This window comes from Schistocerca nitens, chromosome 7, assembly GCF_023898315.1.
Source record: "Schistocerca nitens isolate TAMUIC-IGC-003100 chromosome 7, iqSchNite1.1, whole genome shotgun sequence".
NCBI lineage: Eukaryota > Metazoa > Arthropoda > Insecta > Orthoptera > Acrididae > Schistocerca > Schistocerca nitens.
The window spans coordinates 518,161,980-518,176,627 of NC_064620.1; the positions used below are offsets into that span (position 1 = coordinate 518,161,980).

The following is a 14,648-nucleotide window of genomic DNA, read 5'->3' on the forward strand; positions in this document are numbered from 1 at the left end:
TCTCTTTGCTATTGGTCTCCGTTTCCTACTTGTCCCTCTTCGTTCTTGCACACACAGTATACCATTCGTCTTTCCCTATAGCTTACTCTTATCTTTCTCAGCATTTCGAACATCTTGCACCACTTTACCTTGTCGAATGCTTTTCCCATGCTGTCCTATCAGCATGCACTGATTTTCCTTCTCTTGCTTCCTCTATCAATCATAGCGTCAAAGCTGCCTGTCTGGTGCCCTTACCTTTCCGAAAGACAAAGTGAGCTTCATGTAACAGATCATCAGTTTTCATATAAACATTTAGCAGTCCTCGTACTAGGAGGTGAAGAAAAATAGCCTCCAACCTTGTCCTCTTTCAGAAGCAAAGCTCCCTGGTATCCCCTACTACAAGGGACCGAGCGAGGTGTCGCAGTGGTAAATCACAGGTCTCTTTTTTGGGGTAACGCCGGTTCAAATCCACTCATAGCCATCCAGACTGAAGTTTAGCGTGTTTGCCACAACTGTAAGGATCCGCAGCTCGTGGTCTAGCGGCTAGCGTTGATGCCTGTGGATCACGGGATCACGGGGTCCCTGGTTCGATTTCCGACCGGGTCAGGGATTTCCCCCCCCCCCCCCCACTGGAGACTGGGTGTTTGTGTTGTCCTCATAATTCGGGAAAATGGCGAGACTGGACAGTGCAAAGGCTGAAATACTGTACGGGCGCTGATAGACGCCCCGCAAACCAAATGTCATCACGATCACAAATGCTGGAACGGTTCTTTTGAAAGTACACGGCCTGCTTCCTTTCAAATCTTTTCACCACTGGCGACCTCGGCCTCCTCACTGCCGTTACAGCTACGACAAAGTACCAGAAATCAGCATCGTCACAAGATCTCTCAGGGAAGTACCAGAAATCAGCATCGTCACAAGATCTCTCAGGGAGTTATTGAACCAGTCGTCCAGATCGGGCAGGTCATTTCGTATATCCAGCAATTACCATCTAGCGACGTTAGCAGGTTTGTAAGAGGACAAATCTGGACCAATTTTCAGTTTTTTAAAATTTTGAAAACGTACTTTAAAAGACGATATCAAGTTGCAAAGTTGAGAGCACTTCTGATCTGTGTAAAGTACAAATAAAACACTCCGTAAAGAAAGTGCAAGCAGTGTGCTGAGACATGTATCGTTGCAAGTGTAAGAGGACAACCAATGTGTGTTGCTTACCGTGAGGGGCAGCGCTGCACACCTTGAGCAGCAGCAGCAGGAGTGTCACGGCAGTTCCAGTGCCATGCATGGCGTAGGTCGTGCTGTCACGCCGGCGCGATCGCATCTGTAACAGCCCACAACCACAAGTGTTAATTACCTGATGCAATCCAGAAGGAAACTGATACACACTCCTGGAAATTGAAATAAGAACACCGTGAATTCATTGTCCCAGGAAGGGGAAACTTTATTGACACATTCCTGGGGTCAGATACATCACATGATCACACTGACAGAACCACAGGCATATAGACACAGGCAACAGAGCATGCACAATGTCGGCACTAGTACAGTGTATATCCACCTTTCGCAGCAATGCAGGCTGCTATTCTCCCATGGAGACGATCGTAGACATGCTGGATGTAGTCCTGTGGAACGGCTTGCCATGCCATTTCCACCTGGCGCCTCAGTTGGACCAGCGTTCGTGCTGGACGTGCAGACCGCGTGAGACGACGCTTCATCCAGTCCCAAACATGCTCAATGGGGGACAGATCCGGAGATCTTGCTGGCCAGGGTAGTTGACTTACACCTTCTAGAGCACGTTGGGTGGCACGGGATACATGCGGACGTGCATTGTCCTGTTGGAACAGCAAGTTCCCTTGCCGGTCTAGGAATGGTAGAACGATGGGTTCGATGACGGTTTGGATGTACCGTGCACTATTCAGTGTCCCTTCGACGATCACCAGTGGTGTACGGCCAGTGTAGGAGATCGCTCCCCACACCATGATGCCGGGTGTTGGCCCTGTGTGCCTCGGTCGTATGCAGTCCTGATTGTGGCGCTCACCTGCACGGCGCCAAACACGCATACGACCATCATTGGCACCAAGGCAGAAGCGACTCTCATCGCTGAAGACGAGACGTCTCCATTCGTCCCCCCATTCACGGCTGTCGCGACACCGCTGGAGGCGGGCTGCACGATGTTGGGGCGTGAGCGGAAGACGGCCTAACGGTGTGCGGGACCGTAGCCCAGCTTCATGGAGACGGTTGCGAATGGTCCTCGCCGATACCCCAGGAGCAACAGTGTCCCTAATTTGCTGGGAAGTGGCGATGCGGTCCCCTACGGCACTGCGTAGGATCCTACGGTCTTGGCGTGCATCCGTGCGTCGCTGCGGTCCGGTCCCAGGTCGACGGGCACGTGCACCTTCCGCCGACCACTGGCGACAACATCGATGTACTGTGGAGACCTCACGCCCCACGTGTTGAGCAATTCGGCGGTACGTCCACCCGTCCTCCCGCATGCCCACTATACGCCCTCGCTCAAAGTCCGTCAACTGCACATACGGTTCACGTCCACGCTGTCGCGGCATGCTACCAGTGTTAAAGACTGCGATGGAGCTCCGTATGCCACGGCAAACTGGCTGACACTGACGGCGGCGGTGCACAAATGCTGCGCAGCTAGCGCCATTCGACGGCCAACACCGCGGTTCCTGGTGTGTCCGCTGTGCCGTGCGTGTGATCATTGCTTGTACAGCCCTCTCGCAGTGTCCGGAGCAAGTATGATGGGTCTGACACACCGGTGTCAATGTGTTCTTTTTTCCATTTCCAGGAGTGTATTGAAACAGATATCAGTTGCTAACAATTATAATTCCCATCAGGTTGATCTGTTGTATCAAAAATTACCAGAAACAAATGCTGTTATAAATTCCAAGAAGAGATTTACAAAAATGACATACATGGGACCTATTTCAGATAAAATAAATAAATTATTTAAGAATACAAGCGTGACAATAGCATTTAAAACCAATAACCCATTACAGATGAAACTGAAACACACAATTGGGGAATCAAACATATACCAAAAGTCAGGCGTTTACAAAATTCTATGTAATGACTGTGAGAAACAGTATATTGGCCAAACTGGCCGCAACTTTCTAACACGTTTTAAAGAACATACTACTGGTACTGCACGTACCAAATCAATATTTGGTCAACATCTTGATGGATACAATCATTCTGAGGTTTTCATCTCTAACAATTTGAAAATATTACACACTGCGCCAAAAGGACTACTGCTACATACTTTAGAAGAAATTGAAATCTTTTCACTTCATAAAAGTAATCCATTGTCTGTTTTAAACGAACAACTTCAATTCAAAGAAAGACATTTCTTTGAGCTTTTCGATGATCTGCTTTAGAATGTTCACTCTTCTGTCCTTCGTTTTTAAAATTATTATGACTTTTAGGAAATATTTTATCTTTACTTTGTAATTTTATGTCACCAAACATTATTTTATGACTGACTATCTGTTTTAGGATGTTTGCTTACACGCTTTTAGACTGCATATTGCTAATTCACATCCTTTTATTTTTGACACTACGGCCTATAGTATTATAATTTTAAATTCCTTCCATTTTTCATTATTTTTATCTGTTTATAAGACTGTCATGCAACTTGAGTAATAGCAATACCTTTTTAAAAATTATCACATGTAATTTAAAAAATAAAAGTTTGCAATCTACATAAGAACTTCATAGACAATATTTCATAAATATGCACAACTACTTCGTATCGTATCTGTGCAGCATGTACTACACTTGTCAGCTAAAGATTATTGCAGCCTACTCATTGAAAATCGTTCCAATAAAGACATGTAGCTGCTCAATAGTACATCGTCTGACGTGACAGTCTTTGCCATTCCACTTTCGCAACTCCGTTAGAAAGAAGCCTGCTGCCACATCTTTGCACTGGCGTTTATCATCACCATGGCAACCACTAGTTTGCCTATCGACTTTACAACAACTTCAGTGGAAAGAAGCCTGCTGTCTCATCTTTGGAACGGCGTCCAACTTCACCACGGCAACCAGTGGTTCCAAATGGTTCACTTACAGGCCTTGAGAGGGCAACCCATGTACTGTCAAAACGAAGTTCATTTTCCTACGTGTTTAAGTATTTTTAGCGCTTCTTAATTGGCAATAGCTGTTAAATAAGCTAAGTTTAGTGTGTGTTTATTTTTATTTCTTGACAACGTTCTCTCAACTAAGAAATTTTACATTGCCATTCGACTTCTAACTCATTGGTTAATAATAACATCATAGCGTCAGAAGTGAGCGGAGCCTCCATTATACAGGGTGTTACAAAAAGGTACGGCCAAACTTTCAGGAAACATTCCTCACACACAAAGAAAGAAAATATGTTATGTGGACATGTGTCCGGAAACGCTTACTTTCCATGCTAGAGCTCATTTTATTACTTCACTTCAAATCACATTAATCATGGAATGGAAACACACAGCAACAGAACGTACCAGCGTGACTTCAAACACTTTGTTACAGGAAATGTTCAAAATGTCCTCCGTTAGCGAGGATACATGCATCCACCCTCCGTCGCATGGAATCCCTGATGCGCTGATGCAGCCTTGGAGAATGGCGTATTGTATCACAGCCGTCCACAATAGGAGCACGAAGAGTCTCTACATTTGGTACCGGGGTTTCGTAGACAAGAGCTTTCAAATGCCCCCATAAATGAAAGTCAAGAGGGTTGAGGTCAGGAGAGCGTGGAGGCCATGGAATTGGTCCGCCTCTACCAATCCATCGGTCACCGAATCTGTTGTTGAGAAGCGTACGAACACTTTGACTGAAATGTGCAGGAGCTCAATCGCGCATGAACCACATGTTGTGTCGTACTTGTAAAGGCACATGTTCTAGCAGCACAGGTAGAGTATCCCGTATGAAATCATGATAACGTGCTCCATTGAGCGTAGGTGGAAGAACATACTGACGAAACTAAAATGAGCTCTAACATGGAAATTAAGCGTTTCAGGACACATGCCCACATAACATCTTTTCTTTATTTGTGTGTGAGGAATGTTTCCTGAAAGTTTGGCCGTACCTTTTTGTAACACCCTGTATATAGTAAGACGTACACTGGTTCCTCCAGTAGTGATTCTCCAGCAGAAGTAGGTTCTTACTCATGGGTAATTCATCGATTTATAGCTTTATAACTTTACGTATTTTCTTTAATGTATGTAGCCCTAACGAATAAATTGTGATCAAGACTGTTTTTAATAGTAAGAAAAAAGTGTTAACCTTTGCCTTAGCACCCAGACTTCCTTCTTACATGAATTTCTTTTCATTATTATTTTTGCAGATCCATAGGTCATCTTTGTCTTTGTCTTCTGGTTTTACGTTTCCTTTTCTTAAACGTATAAAACTTGCTTTGGTACATCAGGACAAATCTTAAACAATCACAAGAGAATCAAACCACGTGGACTGAAAAAATGGTAAACGGTTAATCACAGAAGAAAGAAAGGTCAGCGGGATGAGCGCTTCATGAATTTAAACTTTCAAAGGGAGTCCACGACGTTCAGATCACGGATTCACTTCAAACTTTGTACAATTTTAGTAATCTATTAGGACAAAATGTGCAAATATTAAGGCGAACTACGTAGACGATTTCGAGAAAATCACAAGAGACTTTTTGACGTACTGGTGGGTTGTAACCCTGAGCACGAGATGGTGCCGGTCTTATGGCCAGCATTCATGCTCCGTAATCAGTGGATCGCTCGATCAAATCCCGCTCATGTTTTTATATTCTTATTTTTTTTCAGCATTAGTCATATATCGTACATATTACATACGCAAGGTAACATAATGAAAAGACACGTCATTGCACGAATTCTTACTGAATTCCCAACGTTATTTGGTTGTTTACTAAATTTTTTTATCACAGCGAATATTATCGACTGCCGGCCGCTGTGACCGAGCTGCTCTTGGCGCTTCAGTTCGGAACCGCGCTGCTGCTACGGTCACAGGTTCGAATCCTGCCTCGGGCATGGATGTGTGTGCTGTTCTTAGGCTAGTTAGGTTTAATTAGTTCTAAGTGTAGGGGACTGATGACCTGGTATGTTAAGTCCCATAGTGCTTAGAGCCATCTGAACCATTTTTTTTTTTTTTATTATGCGACTTTTACTTCTATAGACGAGTTACGGACTTTATCTAGCGCCTTCAGACGTCTTCATATAGGCACTCCCAGCGTCTCATGAAGATGCTATTAAAATACATTCAATCGAGCAACGCCAATTCTCGGCACCAATAATAACGAAAACGTCACGTTACACATGGTTTGCATCCAGACTGTCGAAAGAACCAGAAATTTTTCAAGATGTCAACGAGCTTTGTTGTTCTTTAGAAAGCTGAAGATTCATTTTGCTTGCAGGAAAACTACATTCATTCTATGTCACAGATGCATTTTTAATTTGTCTTTTGCGTGTATGCACGAAAAATACTACCTTGAATCTTGTAATGTCAAAAGGATATCCGACGACTAATTGAACATTACCCCCGTATTCTGGCATACTGTTACTTGTTTTACTACTAAATAAAGTTATTAACAGCTTTATTTATCGATGTTTGATCTGGGCTTTCCACGCCAGTCCCTCAACGTTTAAGCGTTTGTCTGTATCGCAGCGTTCAGGTGCGAAACAGTTCTCTGTATCTTACACGATTGTAGGTACAAGGGATTTCAGAAATCACGACAGGCATACTTTCTCAGAATAAGTTTATTCATTTGTCGGTTTACCTGCCGAAAGTTATAAATAAAATATTTGTTGTAGTAATAAAAATTCATAAGCAATAAAATAAGATTCGAAATTCAATAAAATTTCATGCATGTACACTTGTCCTTGTCTTTTTATCATATTACCTTCCAAATATGTATGAAATAGTAGGAGCCCCCTGCGGGTCTAGGGGTAAGAATAGGCCCGAGGTCTTCCTGCCTGTCATAAGAGGCACCTACAAGGAGTCTCACACGTTTCGGCCTTTACGTGTTGGTCCCCTGTAGGGTTTGACCTACATTTTTCAAAATTTTTCCTAAGAGCGAGCCAATTGGGGAAGGGCGCCTTACATGATGCATCGTGTCCATTGTGCACTGAGATCTTTAGCCCACTTTCTCGTCGTTGCATTGCAGTCCCGCTCATCCTCCATCTCTTGAGCGAGGACACCTTCCTGGGTGCGTTTCCCTCCACCCACTATCCAGTGTCGTTTTCTGCTCCGACGATGACCAAGGAATTCTTGGTACCTCATATCCAGCACGGTAACCAGTCCGTTGTGGTGGGGCCGCCATGTACCCTTTTGGTTGTGGCCCCCTGACAACACAGGGATCGCTCTGCTGCTGCCTGCGCTGTTGACTCCCCACATATGCCAAGGAGTAGATGCCTGTCTTCCTGGGGCATAGGCACTCCCAGCAATGGCCATCCTGCTAGGTGGCTCTTGCTGAGTCTGGCTGGCGCCCTAGGGGAGGGCCCTTGGTCGGAGTGGGTGGTATCAGGGCGGATGACACGCAATGAAGTGTGGTACGTCATCTCTTGCTGGTGGCAACCCACCAGCAGTCTTTAAGCGTTCCAGGGCTCAATTCAATGCACAGAAGTATGACCCCAAATCGTTTCCCTCCCTGGCCACACCATGGCAGGAATGCATGGCTAAGGATGGCAGCGAAGCTTATTAACCCTAGTATGGCACCTTGTATGTACGAGAGTTGATGGGGAATCATTCATGTCAACGAAGCCTAAGTTTTTTGAGGAGCATTTAGAGGACAAGTTTGGGGAGGTGGAGGGCTCTGTGTCACTCTCAATAAAAATCCTCTGCCCAGTCACGTGCATTACTCGATTGTGACAAGCTGGGGGATGTTTCTGTTTCCATCACGCCCCTGAGAGCTTAAATATGGTTCAGGATAATATATTCCATAGGGACCGTCTTTTACAGCCTGATGACGAGCTGCGCTCCAATTTAGAGCGGCGAGGTGTTCACTTCGTCCGGCGCGTCCATCGGGGTCCGAGGGATAATCAGGTTGACACCGGTGCCTTCATCTTGGCCTTCGAGGGCGACACATTACCCAAGAAGGTCAAGGTGATGTTCTACCGCTGTGATGTCAAGGCATATATCCCTCCCCCGATGCAGTGCTTTAAGTGCTGAAAATTCAGTCATATGTTTTCCCACCGTACTTCCAGCGCCACCTGTTGAGATTGTGGACGTCCATCCAATCCCAATGTTCCATGTGCCCTGTGCCCTGTGCCCTGTGTCAACTGCAGAGATCACCATTCCCCTTGCTATCCAGACTGTAGGATTCTACAGAAAGAATGGAAGATAATGGAATATAAGACCCTGGACCACTTGACCTACACTGAGGCTTAGCGAAAAAACGAGAGGCTCCATCCTGTGTGTATGACATAAACCTACGCCGCCGCTACGACAGTGGTTCTACCATCTCCTGTTTCGCCATATACAGTTGGCTCTCAGAGCCGTCCGAGTCCACCTGCCCCCTTGAAAGTTGGGGGCACTTCCCTCCCCGTTACTCCCACATGATCTACCTTGGGAGCAACACCCCTCCCACCAACCATGAGGGACATCATCAACCCAAAGCAGGCTGTTACACATCTGCTGTAACTGGTCCTTCATATACTGGATAAAGGCGCTGTTTTCTGCATTGCCTTCCAGGAAACCTGGTTCCCAGCAATACGAGCCCCTGCCCTCCATAGCTGTAGGGGATATTACAAGAACCGTATCGAATATAATACGGTGTCAGGTGGCGTTTGCTTCTGTGTCCTGAAGTCGGTGTGTAGTGAACCTGTACCCCTTCAAACTCCTCTATAAGCTGTGGCTGTCAGGATAAGGACGACGCAGGAAATAAATGTCTGCAACTTATATCTTCCTCCAGATGGTGCAGTACCCCTGAAAGTCCTGGCTGACCTGATTGATCAGCTCCCTGAACCTTCCCACGGCCATAACCCCTCGCCGAGGCTGAGGAGTCCAAAATTTACTGACAAAGACGGAAACAGGAGTGTTGGGAGAGGTATGTCTCGACCATTAACATACGTCAGCTTCCCAAATCCGGAACTAGATCAAACGTCTTCTCGGGTACCACACCCCATCTGGTGTCCCTGGTGTTCACATCAATGGCGTGTTGTGTACAGACGCAAACGCAATTGCTGAGCACTTTGTTGACCACTATGCTCGCGCCTCTGCATTAGAGAATTATCCCCCAGCCTTAGCGCCCTCAAACGGCGGATGGAAGAGAGGGTTCTCTCGTTCACTACACGCCACAGTGAACCCTATAACACCCCATTTACAGAGTGGGAGCTCCTCAGCGCCCTTGCACATTGCCCCGACACAGCTCCTGGGTCAGATCGAATCCACAGTCAGATGATTAAACATCTCTCATCTGACTACAAGCGACATCTCGTCATCTTCAACTGGATCTGCTGCGATGGCGTCTTTCCATCGCAATAGCGTGAGAGCACCGTCATTCCGGTGCTCAAACCCGGTAAGAACCCGCTTGACGTGGATAGCTATTGGCCTATTAGCCTCACCAACGTTCTTTGTAAGCTGTGGAACGTGTGGTGTGTTGGCGGTTGAGTTGGGTCCTGGAATGACATAGCCTTCTGGCCCCACGTCGTGGCGCTTCTGCCAGAGTCGCTCTACCAGTGATAATCTGGTACCCCCGAGTCTGCCATCCGAACAGCCTTTTCCAGATGCCAACACCTGGTTGCCATCTTGTTTGACTTACGTAAAGCATACGACACGACCAGGCGACATCATATCCTTGCCACATTGTCGGCTGGGGTGGCCGAGCGGTTCTAGGCGCTACAGTCTGGAACCGCGCGACCGCTACGGTCGCAGGCTCGAATCCTACCTCGGGTATGGCTGTGTGTGATGTCCTTAGGTTAGTTAGGTTTAAGTAGTTCTAAGTTCTAGGGGACTGATGACCTCAGAAGTTAAGTCCCATAGGGCTCAGAGCCATTTGAACCATTTGAACCACATTGTATGCGTGGGGCCTCCAGAGCCTGCTACCGATTTTTGTCCAAAACTGCCTGTCGCTTCGTACTTTCCGTGCCCAAGTTGGTGCCTCCAATAGTTCCCCTCATATCCGGGAGAGTGGCGTCCCGCAGGGCTCTGTATTGACTGTATCTCTTATTAGTGGCGATTAACGGTCTAGCAGTAGCTGTAGGCCCTTCAGTCTCACCATATATGTATGCAGACGATTTCTGCATTTCATACTGCTGCTCCAGTACTGCGGCGCCTACACAGAGCCATCCACAAGGCGCATTCATGGGCAATAGTCCACGGCTTCCAGTTTTCAGCCGCAAAGTCGTGTATGATGCACTTCTGTCGGCGTTGTACCGTTCATCCGGACCCAGAACTTTACCTTCATGACGATCCACTCACTGCAGTGGAAACATACCGATTCTAAGGACTGGTTTTCGACGCTATATTGACTTGGCTTTCTCACCTTCGTCAGCTTAAGCGGAAGTGCTGGCAGCACCCTCAATGCCCTCCATGGACTGAGCAGATCGCTCTACGCTGCTGCAGCTCTACAGAGCCCTTGTCTAATCCCGAATTGTCCGAGAGTGTGGTTTATGGTTCGGCAGCGCCCTCAGCGCCCTCAGCGTTGCAGTGCACCACAGCGGTGTTCGACTAGCGGTGGGAGATTTTAGGACGAGTCCGGTGACCAGCGTACTGGTGGAGGCTGGAGTCCCCCCATTGCAAATCAGACGTGCACAACTGCTTGCCAGTTACGCTGCACGCAATCTTAGTTCTCCTGAGCATCCGAATTACCGTATCCTTTTCCCTCCCGCGGCAGTCCATCTCCGGCATCGGCGGCCCAGGTCGGGGCTAACGATCGCGGTTCGCGTGCAGTCCCTTCTCTCCGAGTTGGAGTCCTTCCTTTTACCACCTCTATGTGCGGTCTGTTCACGTACGCCTACATGGTATACTCCTCGACCGCAGCTTTGTCTGGACCTTTTGCATGGCCATAAGGACTCAGTTAACTCCGCCGCTTTCCACTGTCACTTCCTCTCGATTCTGGACTTCCGGGGTTCTAACGTCGCTTATACCGGCAACTCGATGGCTTATGGCCACGTAAGCTTTGCGTATATTCATGGAGGACACAAGGAACGCCACTCCTTGCCAGATGGCTGCTGTGTTTTCACTGCAGAGCTGGCGGCCGTACCTCGTGCTCTTGAGCACATCCGTTCATGCCCTGGCGCATCATTTCTCCTGTATACTGACTCACTGAGCAGCCTACAAGCTATCGACCAGTGCTTCCCTCCCCATCCTTTGGTAGCGTCCATCCAGGAGTCCATCTATGCCCTGGAATGGTCCCGTCGTTCAGTGGTGTTTGTGTGGACCCCAGGACACTTGGAATCCCCGGCAACGAACTTGCCGACAGGCTGGCCAAACAGGCGACGCGGAAACCGCTTCTGCAGTTGGGCATCTCCGAAGCTGACCTGCGTTCTGTCTTACGCTGCAGGGCTTTCCAGCTTTGGGAGACGGAATGGCATAACAGTCCGCACAGCAAACTGCGTGTCATTAAGGAGACTACGAATGTGTGGAAGTCTTCCAAGCGGCCCTCTCGCAGGGAATCAGTTGTCCTCTGTTGGCTCCGCATTGGCCATACATGGCTAACGCATAGTTACCTACTCCGTCGTGAGGACCCACCTCTGTGTTGCTGTGGCTCCCAACTGACAGTCATCCACATCTTGCTGGACTGCCCACTTTTAGCCGCTCTTTGACAGACTTTTCCCAGCTCGCTACCTTCGGTGATGGGCAACGACGCCTCAGCAGCAGCTTTAGTTTTACGTTTTATCCCTGTGAGTGGGTTTTATACTTGTATGTAGATTTTAGCCCATGTCCTTTGTTCCTCTGTGTCCTCCACCATAATGCTTTTAGGGTGGAGGTTTTAATGTGTTGCAGAGTGGCTTGCTTTTCCTTTTTATTCTCAGTGGTCGGCCAGCCACTGTAATCTGATTTCTTGTTTTACTCTCTTCTGTTTCTAGCGTCTCTGTGTGTTTTCTTATCCTCTTTTGTTCCTTTTAGTGTTCGTTGCTTTTCCTTCGTTCTTGTGGTTTTTCCTTTCTTTCCGTTTTGTGTTATATGTCTCGTCCGTTTTATTCTCACATATGTGGCATTTTTTTATTAGGAACAAGGGACCGATGACCTCGTAGTTTGGTCCCTTCCTCCCTTTTATAAACCAACCAACCAAATAGTAGGACTAATGTAGGGAAAACATAAATTAGAAAACCATGAGTGGGACTCGATCCAGCGGTCCACTGATTAAATAGCTTGAACACTGAACACATGATCGCCGCCATCTCGTGTTCTGGGTCGCGACACACATCATTGACGCGTAAAACTTTTCTTCCGTTTTTCTCTAAATCTCCTTTGTAGTACGCCTTGCTGCTTGCACACTATGTTGTCCTAATGGACTTCTAAAGGTGTACAAAGTTTGGAGTAAATGTGAACTTCGTAACCTAACTTTGTATGTTTAGAGTATAACCTGCAACGAAGACTCTCAATGAAACCCAAAACAAATTCATCGTCAATCACTGAAAGAAATTTTCTCTTCGGTATACGACGCTCTAGCCAGATCCTCGTTTTTGTAGGGGTTGCCCAAATAAATGATTCCTCCTCTAATAGCGCTAACACCTCCTCCTGGTTCTCAAGTGAGAGAAAACACTGTAAGGGCCACCTCCGTTTCTTTGGATGCATTCGAGTAACAGTCTCCACTTGCAAGTTATTGGCCAAAAAACCCTTGTACTCATTCATCCTTGCCATTCATATTGATACAGAGACTAAAGAGATAAACGTACTCGATTCAAATTGCCAGTAGCGTTCAGTTTAAAACACGGATCGAACTACTAATCTGAATATGTTCTATGATCATCAGTTCTGTGTTGGAATACGTTGCCTAAGAATTAATATTCAAGTAGATGCTGTATATGGACGCAGTAGAACATAATTTTCAGTATCATCTTGAAATTGTTGTTAGAAACGTTTCAGTGAAGTAGGACGCTTTTCTACCTGACTCGGGGCGCAACTTAGGTAGGGTGAGTACATGACTTGGAGAGGCACATTAGCAAAACAGGGGTGCACAGCCGAGTATAAGTAGGTGCCATTTTCTAACGAGATTCATTCAAGTGTGGCAGCTCTCCTGGACGGCGGGGCATGTCACACCACCAGCTTCACACAGCAACAGATGGAGCACCAGCGTTCCACGGTGGGTCGCTTGTTCGACCCCCTGAGGCCGATGCAGGGTCTGTAGCCAGCGAGCCAGCGTCAGGCCACTCCACAGCCTGCTATTGCCAGCTACGCTAGCGAGGAAGGACACAGTGAGCCACATGATGGCTTCCAGCAGAGCAGCGCTGAGTCAATGGGGAAGAAGAACAATGAGCCAGCTGCAGCCGCAGCTCTGACAATGCAGTCCTATAAAGCCAACACACAGCAGCGCATTGTGCTGGGTCACTGGGGTGGTGGCCTCAGCATTGTGGGGCCCTGTGACGCCGACTGTGGTGAACGGGGCACTATAGTGGAAATAAATAAATAATTTGGAAAGCTCGGATGAGTTTCAATATGGCACCTCCTGGCATCACCCACTACAGAACTGTTCCTTTACTGTATGCAGTAACATGTGTTCGAATCCTCCAGCTATTTATGTTTACTTAAACGCAATAAGGGGAACACACCTAATCACCTCTTCCACGCTTCACTGTTCACACTACATGGCATGACACATGACATTCTCCAGTCATTCGTCAAAACCAGATGTCTTCATTGGGGTGCCACAGGTTACTGTGATTCATCACTCCAAATCATTCGTTTCTAGTCGTCCACTGCCCAGTGGCATCGCTCTTTACATCACCTCAAGTGTCACTTAGGTTTTACATCACCTCAAGCATCACTCAGCACTGAGAACAGGTACACCTGGCTTATTAGGAATCGCTCATTGTGTTTAACTCTGTTAAGCAGAGTCATCGTGGTAGTTGGACTGCTCATGAGTGATTCTCTGCTGGTTTCAAGCGATTATAACAACCATCCTCAGCATTCTGCAGTTGTCCATCAGTACATGAGATTTGCCTAGTCTTGGTTTGGCTTTAGATTTTCCTTCACGTTTCCACATCACATCCCATCACCAATTTGGGCAGCTTTGGAAAGTTTGAACAGTCCATGGCGGATTTGATACTCAGGTGACTAGTCAACATTCGAAGTCACTCAGCTTCCTTGACTGGCCCATTCTCATGTTACTGCTTCTCAACTGACAACACAATACTCCCCACCAGTTTTTATACTGATGGGTTCACCACACATAACATCTGGTGGCTAATTTCGCACTGCATAGGGGTGTCCAAATATTTTTCATCAGACAGCGTAATTGATATGCACAGTTTGATGAAGTAAATGAAACTGAGATAACTTCATCGATTTATAACTCTTTAAATTGGAGTCGCACAGCTGGAGTTGTGTCACTAGAGTCACGTTGCTAGAATCGTGTCACTAGAGTCGTGTACTCCTTGTACTCCTTGACCCACGTTCATGAGTCAGGTACTTCCAAATCGGCCTCTCAATATAAATAATTCTTATTGTTATGTCTTGATAGCAATATTAGCTTATTCCAAGAAATGCTGTTTGCACCCAGTTAATATTCGGCA

At 46.9% G+C, this 14,648-nt stretch overlaps 1 protein-coding gene across 1 annotated transcript in view; it reads right to left on the minus strand.

Moving 5' to 3' along the window:
• The window catches only part of LOC126195717 (uncharacterized), a 611,971-nt gene that overhangs the window by 86,283 nt on the left and 511,040 nt on the right, over positions 1-14,648 (minus strand). Inside the window, exon 3 of the mRNA XM_049934346.1 lies at positions 1,192-1,297. Coding sequence (XP_049790303.1) covers positions 1,192-1,297 — 106 coding nt within the window. The remainder of the gene's footprint in view (positions 1-1,191; positions 1,298-14,648) is intronic.